This window comes from Salmo salar, chromosome 16 (genome assembly GCF_965601325.2).
Source record: "Salmo salar chromosome 16, fSalSal1, whole genome shotgun sequence".
Classification (NCBI taxonomy): domain Eukaryota; kingdom Metazoa; phylum Chordata; class Actinopteri; order Salmoniformes; family Salmonidae; genus Salmo; species Salmo salar.
The window spans coordinates 74,447,501-74,455,000 of NC_138306.1; the positions used below are offsets into that span (position 1 = coordinate 74,447,501).

The 7,500-nt window shown below is 42.8% G+C and overlaps 1 protein-coding gene across 1 annotated transcript in view; it reads right to left on the reverse strand.

Moving 5' to 3' along the window:
- LOC106574467 (cohesin subunit SA-1) overlaps positions 1-7,500 on the reverse strand; it is a 51,485-nt gene that overhangs the window by 17,285 nt on the left and 26,700 nt on the right. The window contains exons 11-12 of the mRNA XM_045697731.2: positions 348-455; positions 5-237 (exon numbers count right to left, since the gene is read on the reverse strand). Of these exons, the coding sequence (XP_045553687.1) occupies positions 5-237; positions 348-455 (341 nt within the window). The remainder of the gene's footprint in view (positions 1-4; positions 238-347; positions 456-7,500) is intronic.

Consider the following 7,500-nt stretch of genomic DNA (forward strand, 5'->3'; position numbering starts at 1 on the left):
TCACCCTCCTCTCCTTGTACAGGCTCCTCCAGCAGTAATTCAGTCATACACTCCCAGTCCTTCAGCAGCTCCTGAGAGCTCTCCCACAGAGAGTCCACCAGATAGGCTGCATGTTCATGAAGCTCACTCTCCAAGAAGAACAGCACCAGCATGCGCAGGAGGTTCCCGTTGGGGCTGCTCCTCCCTCTCCTCTTAGCCAACTCCTCCTCTGCCTGGGGGTCATGTCTACTGAACAACCTGCACACAAAGTGGAATGTTGCTGGAAAAGGTCAATATCAGCCAATAATAATCGCTGAATGGATTTAATGGGTTGGGTTCCAAAGACTCAGACAGGCAGGCAGACTCACTTCCTGTGCAGAAACTCTCCTGCTGCCACGGCGACAGGTCTGTGGGCGGAGTAAACCAGGTGGTAGACATTCTCGCAGTCCTCATTGGACAACGCATCCTCGCTGCCCCTAGAACAACCAATCACAAATAGTTACATTAAACGCCGCAGCCAATCCCAAACCGTTACAAAAAGCACACAGGGTCCCATTATACGAGTATGTGTGATATGTAATCGTGTGTGTGTGTTGATACGTAATCGTGTGTGTGTGTTGATACGTAATCGTGTGTGTGTGTTGATATGTAATCGTGTGTGTGTGTGTTGTTACGTAATCGTGTGTGTGTGTGTGTTGTTACGTAATCGTGTGTGTTGATACGTAATCGTGTGTGTGTGTGTTGTTACGTAATCGTGTGTGTGTGTTGATACGTAATCGTGTGTGTGTTATGTAATCGTGTGTGTTGATACGTAATCGTGTGTGTGTGTTGTTACGTAATCGTGTGTGTGTGTTGTTACGTAATCGTGTGTGTGTGTGTTGTTACGTAATCGTGTGTGTGTGTTGATACGTAATCGTGTGTGTGTGTTGATACGTAATCGTGTGTGTGTTGATATGTAATCGTGTGTGTGTGTTGATATGTAATCGTGTGTGTGTGTTGTTACGTAATCGTGTGTGTGTGTTGTTACGTAATCGTGTGTGTGTGTTGATATGTAATCGTGTGTGTGTGTTGATATGTAATCGTGTGTGTGTGTTGATATGTAATCGTGTGTGTGTGTTGATATGTAATCGTGTGTGTGTGTTGATATGTAATCGTGTGTGTGTGTTGATATGTAATCGTGTGTGTGTTATGTAATCGTGTGTGTGTTGATATGTAATCGTGTGTGTGTGTTGATACGTAATCGTGTGTGTGTGTTGATACGTAATCGTGTGTGTGTGTTGATACGTAATCGTGTGTGTGTGTTGATACGTAATCGTGTGTGTGTGTTGTTACGTAATCGTGTGTGTGTGTTGATACGTAATCGTGTGTGTGTGTTGATACGTAATCGTGTGTGTGTGTTGATACGTAATCGTGTGTGTGTGTTGATACGTAATCGTGTGTGTGTGTTGATACGTAATCGTGTGTGTGTGTTGATACGTAATCGTGTGTGTGTGTTGATACGTAATCGTGTGTGTGTGTTGATACGTAATCGTGTGTGTGTGTTGATACGTAATCGTGTGTGTGTGTTGATACGTAATCGTGTGTGTGTGTGTTGATACGTAATCGTGTGTGTGTGTTGATACGTAATCGTGTGTGTGTGTGTTGATACGTAATCGTGTGTGTGTGTTGTTACGTAATCGTGTGTGTGTTGATACGTAATCGTGTGTGTGTTGATACGTAATCGTGTGTGTGTGTGTTGATACGTAATCGTGTGTGTGTGTGTTGATACGTAATCGTGTGTGTGTGTTGTTACGTAATCGTGTGTGTGTGTGTGTGTTGATACGTAATCGTGTGTGTGTGTGTGTGTGTTGTTACGTAATCGTGTGTGTGTGTTGATATGTAATCGTGTGTGTGTGTTGTTACGTAATCGTGTGTGTGTGTGTGTGTGTGTGTGTGTGTGTGTGTGTGTGTTGTTACGTAATCGGTGTGTGTGTGTGTTGTTACGTAATCGTGTGTGTGTGTGTGTTGTTACGTAATCGTGTGTGTGTGTGTGTTGTTACGTAATCGTGTGTGTGTGTGTGTTGTTACGTAATCGTGTGTGTGTGTGTGTTGTTACGTAATCGTGTGTGTGTGTGTGTTGTTACGTAATCGTGTGTGTGTGTGTGTTGTTACGTAATCGTGTGTGTGTGTGTGTTGTTACGTAATCGTGTGTGTGTGTTGTTACGTAATCGTGTGTGTGTGTTGTTACGTAATCGTGTGTGTGTGTTGTTACGTAATCGTGTGTGTGTGTTGTTACGTAATCGTGTGTGTGTGTGTTGTTACGTAATCGTGTGTGTGTGTGTTGTTACGTAATCGTGTGTGTGTGTGTTGTTACGTAATCGTGTGTGTGTGTGTGTTGTTACGTAATCGTGTGTGTGTGTGTGTGTTGTTACGTAATCGTGTGTGTGTGTGTGTTGTTACGTAATCGGTGTGTGTGTGTGTGTGTTGTTACGTAATCGTGTGTGTGTGTGTGTGTTGTTACGTAATCGTGTGTGTGTGTTGTTACGTAATCGTGTGTGTGTGTGTTGTTACGTAATCGTGTGTGTGTGTGTTGTTACGTAATCGTGTGTGTGTGTGTGTGTTGTTACGTAATCGTGTGTGTGTGTGTGTTGTTACGTAATCGTGTGTGTGTGTGTGTGTTGTTACGTAATCGTGTGTGTGTGTGTGTGTGTTGTTACGTAATCGTGTGTGTGTGTTGTTACGTAATCGTGTGTGTGTTGTTACGTAATCGTGTGTGTGTTGTTACGTAATCGTGTGTGTGTTGTTACGTAATCGTGTGTGTGTTGTTACGTAATCGTGTGTGTGTGTGTGTTGATACGTAATCGTGTGTGTGTGTGTGTTGATACGTAATCGTGTGTGTGTGTTGATATGTAATCGTGTGTGTGTGTTGATACGTAATCGTGTGTGTGTGTTGATACGTAATCGTGTGTGTGTGTTACGTAATCGTGTGTGTGTGTTGATACGTAATCGTGTGTGTGTGTTGATACGTAATCGTGTGTGTGTGTTGATATGTAATCGTGTGTGTGTGTTGATACGTAATCGTGTGTGTGTGTTGATACGTAATCGTGTGTGTGTGTTGATACGTAATCGTGTGTGTGTGTGTGTTGATACGTAATCGTGTGTGTGTGTGTGTTGATACGTAATCGTGTGTGTGTGTGTGTTGATACGTAATCGTGTGTGTGTGTGTGTTGATACGTAATCGTGTGTGTGTGTGTGTTGATACGTAATCGTGTGTGTGTGTGTGTTGATACGTAATCGTGTGTGTGTGTGTTGATACGTAATCGTGTGTGTGTGTTGATACGTAATCGTGTGTGTGTGTTGATACGTAATCGTGTGTGTGTGTTGATACGTAATCGTGTGTGTGTGTTGATACGTAATCGTGTGTGTGTGTTGATACGTAATCGTGTGTGTGTGTTGATACGTAATCGTGTGTGTGTGTTGATACGTAATCGTGTGTGTGTGTTGATATGTAATCGTGTGTGTGTGTTGATATGTAATCGTGTGTGTGTGTTGATATGTAATCGTGTGTGTGTGTTGATACGTAATCGTGTGTGTGTTGTTACGTAATCGTGTGTGTGTGTTGATACGTAATCGTGTGTGTGTTGATACGTAATCGTGTGTGTGTTGATACGTAATCGTGTGTGTGTTGATACGTAATCGTGTGTGTGTGTTGATACGTAATCGTGTGTGTGTGTTGATACGTAATCGTGTGTGTGTGTGTGTGTTGATACGTAATCGTGTGTGTGTGTGTGTGTGTTGTGTGTGTTGTTACGTAATCGTGTGTGTGTGTTGTTACGTAATCGTGTGTGTGTGTTGATATGTAATCGTGTGTGTGTGTTGATATCTAATCGTGTGTGTGTGTTGATACGTAATCGTGTGTGTGTGTGTGTGTTGATACGTAATCGTGTGTGTGTGTGTGTGTCGTTACGTAATCGTGTGTGTGTGTGTGTGTTGATACGTAATCGTGTGTGTGTGTGTGTGTTGATACGTAATCGTGTGTGTGTGTTGTTACGTAATCGTGTGTGTGTGTGTGTGTGTGTGTGTGTGTTGTTACGTAATCGTGTGTGTGTGTGTGTTGTTACGTAATCGTGTGTGTGTGTGTGTTGTTACGTAATCGTGTGTGTGTGTGTGTTGTTACGTAATCGTGTGTGTGTGTGTGTTGTTACGTAATCGTGTGTGTGTGTGTGTTGTTACGTAATCGTGTGTGTGTGTGTGTTGTTACGTAATCGTGTGTGTGTGTGTGTTGTTACGTAATCGTGTGTGTGTGTGTGTTGTTACGTAATCGTGTGTGTGTGTTGTTACGTAATCGTGTGTGTGTGTTGATATGTAATCGTGTGTGTGTGTTGATATCTAATCGTGTGTGTGTGTTGATACGTAATCGTGTGTGTGTGTGTGTGTCGATACGTAATCGTGTGTGTGTGTGTGTGTCGTTACGTAATCGTGTGTGTGTGTGTGTGTTGATACGTAATCGTGTGTGTGTGTGTGTGTTGATACGTAATCGTGTGTGTGTGTGTTGATACGTAATCGTGTGTGTGTGTGTGTTGTTACGTAATCGTGTGTGTGTGTTGTTACGTAATCGTGTGTGTGTGTGTGTGTGTGTGTGTGTTGTTACGTAATCGTGTGTGTGTGTGTGTTGTTACGTAATCGTGTGTGTGTGTGTGTTGTTACGTAATCGTGTGTGTGTGTGTGTTGTTACGTAATCGTGTGTGTGTGTGTGTTGTTACGTAATCGTGTGTGTGTGTGTGTTGTTACGTAATCGTGTGTGTGTGTGTGTTGTTACGTAATCGTGTGTGTGTGTGTGTTGTTACGTAATCGTGTGTGTGTGTGTTGTTACGTAATCGTGTGTGTGTGTGTTGTTACGTAATCGTGTGTGTGTGTGTTGTTACGTAATCGTGTGTGTGTGTGTGTTGTTACGTAATCGTGTGTGTGTGTGTGTTGTTACGTAATCGTGTGTGTGTGTGTGTTGTTACGTAATCGTGTGTGTGTGTGTGTTGTTACGTAATCGTGTGTGTGTGTGTGTTGTTACGTAATCGTGTGTGTGTGTGTTGTTACGTAATCGTGTGTGTGTGTTGTTACGTAATCGTGTGTGTGTGTGTGTTGTTACGTAATCGTGTGTGTGTGTGTGTTGTTACGTAATCGTGTGTGTGTGTTGTTACGTAATCGTGTGTGTGTGTTGATATGTAATCGTGTGTGTGTGTTGATATCTAATCGTGTGTGTGTGTTGATACGTAATCGTGTGTGTGTGTGTGTGTTGATACGTAATCGTGTGTGTGTGTGTGTGTCGTTACGTAATCGTGTGTGTGTGTGTGTGTTGATACGTAATCGTGTGTGTGTGTGTGTGTTGATACGTAATCGTGTGTGTGTGTGTGTGTTGATACGTAATCGTGTGTGTGTGTGTGTTGTTACGTAATCGTGTGTGTGTGTTGTTACGTAATCGTGTGTGTGTGTGTGTGTGTGTGTGTGTTGTTACGTAATCGTGTGTGTGTGTGTGTTGTTACGTAATCGTGTGTGTGTGTGTGTTGTTACGTAATCGTGTGTGTGTGTGTGTTGTTACGTAATCGTGTGTGTGTGTGTGTTGTTACGTAATCGTGTGTGTGTGTGTGTTGTTACGTAATCGTGTGTGTGTGTGTGTTGTTACGTAATCGTGTGTGTGTGTGTGTTGTTACGTAATCGTGTGTGTGTGTGTGTTGTTACGTAATCGTGTGTGTGTGTGTGTTGTTACGTAATCGTGTGTGTGTGTGTTGTTACGTAATCGTGTGTGTGTGTGTTGTTACGTAATCGTGTGTGTGTGTGTTGTTACGTAATCGTGTGTGTGTGTGTGTTGTTACGTAATCGTGTGTGTGTGTGTGTTGTTACGTAATCGTGTGTGTGTGTGTGTTGTTACGTAATCGTGTGTGTGTGTGTTGTTACGTAATCGTGTGTGTGTGTTGTTACGTAATCGTGTGTGTGTGTTGTTACGTAATCGTGTGTGTGTTGTTACGTAATCGTGTGTGTGTTGTTACGTAATCGTGTGTGTGTTGTTACGTAATCGTGTGTGTGTGTGTGTTGATACGTAATCGTGTGTGTGTGTGTGTTGATACGTAATCGTGTGTGTGTGTGTGTTGATACGTAATCGTGTGTGTGTGTTGATACGTAATCGTGTGTGTGTGTTGATATCTAATCGTGTGTGTGTGTCGATACGTAATCGTGTGTGTGTGTGTGTGTCGATACGTAATCGTGTGTGTGTGTGTGTGTCGATACGTAATCGTGTGTGTGTGTGTGTGTCGATACGTAATCGTGTGTGTGTGTGTGTGTCGATACGTAATCGTGTGTGTGTGTGTGTGTTGATACGTAATCGTGTGTGTGTGTGTGTGTTGATACGTAATCGTGTGTGTGTGTGTGTTGATACGTAATCGTGTGTGTGTGTGTTGATACGTAATCGTGTGTGTGTGTTGATACGTAATCGTGTGTGTGTGTTGATACGTAATCGTGTGTGTGTGTGTTGATACGTAATCGTGTGTGTGTGTGTTGATACGTAATCGTGTGTGTGTGTTGATACGTAATCGTGTGTGTGTGTTGATACGTAATCGTGTGTGTGTGTTGATACGTAATCGTGTGTGTGTGTTGATACGTAATCGTGTGTGTGTGTTGATACGTAATCGTGTGTGTGTGTTGATACGTAATCGTGTGTGTGTGTTGATACGTAATCGTGTGTGTGTGTGTGTGTTGATACGTAATCGTGTGTGTGTGTTGATACGTAATCGTGTGTGTGTGTTGATACGTAATCGTGTGTGTGTGTTGATACGTAATCGTGTGTGTGTGTTGATACGTAATCGTGTGTGTGTTGTTACGTAATCGTGTGTGTGTTGATATGTAATCGTGTGTGTGTTGATATGTAATCGTGTGTGTGTTGATATGTAATCGTGTGTGTGTTGATATGTAATCGTGTGTGTGTGTTGATACGTAATCGTGTGTGTGTGTTGATACGTAATCGTGTGTGTGTGTGTTGTTACGTAATCGTGTGTGTGTGTTGATACGTAATCGTGTGTGTGTGTGTTGTTACGTAATCGTGTGTGTGTGTGTTGATACGTAATCGTGTGTGTGTGTGTTGATACGTAATCGTGTGTGTGTGTGTTGATACGTAATCGTGTGTGTGTGTTGATACGTAATCGTGTGTGTGTTGATACGTAATCGTGTGTGTGTGTTGTTACGTAATCGTGTGTGTGTGTTGATACGTAATCGTGTGTGTGTTGTTACGTAATCGTGTGTGTGTGTTGATACGTAATCGTGTGTGTGTGTTGATACGTAATCGTGTGTGTGTGTTGATACGTAATCGTGTGTGTGTGTTGATACGTAATCGTGTGTGTGTTGTTACGTAATCGTGTGTGTGTTGTTACGTAATCGTGTGTGTGTTGTTACGTAATCGTGTGTGTGTGTTGTGACGTAATCGTGTGTGTGTGTTGTGACGTAATCGTGTGTGTGTGTTGTGACGTAATCGTGTGTGTGTGTGTGTGTGTGTGTTGT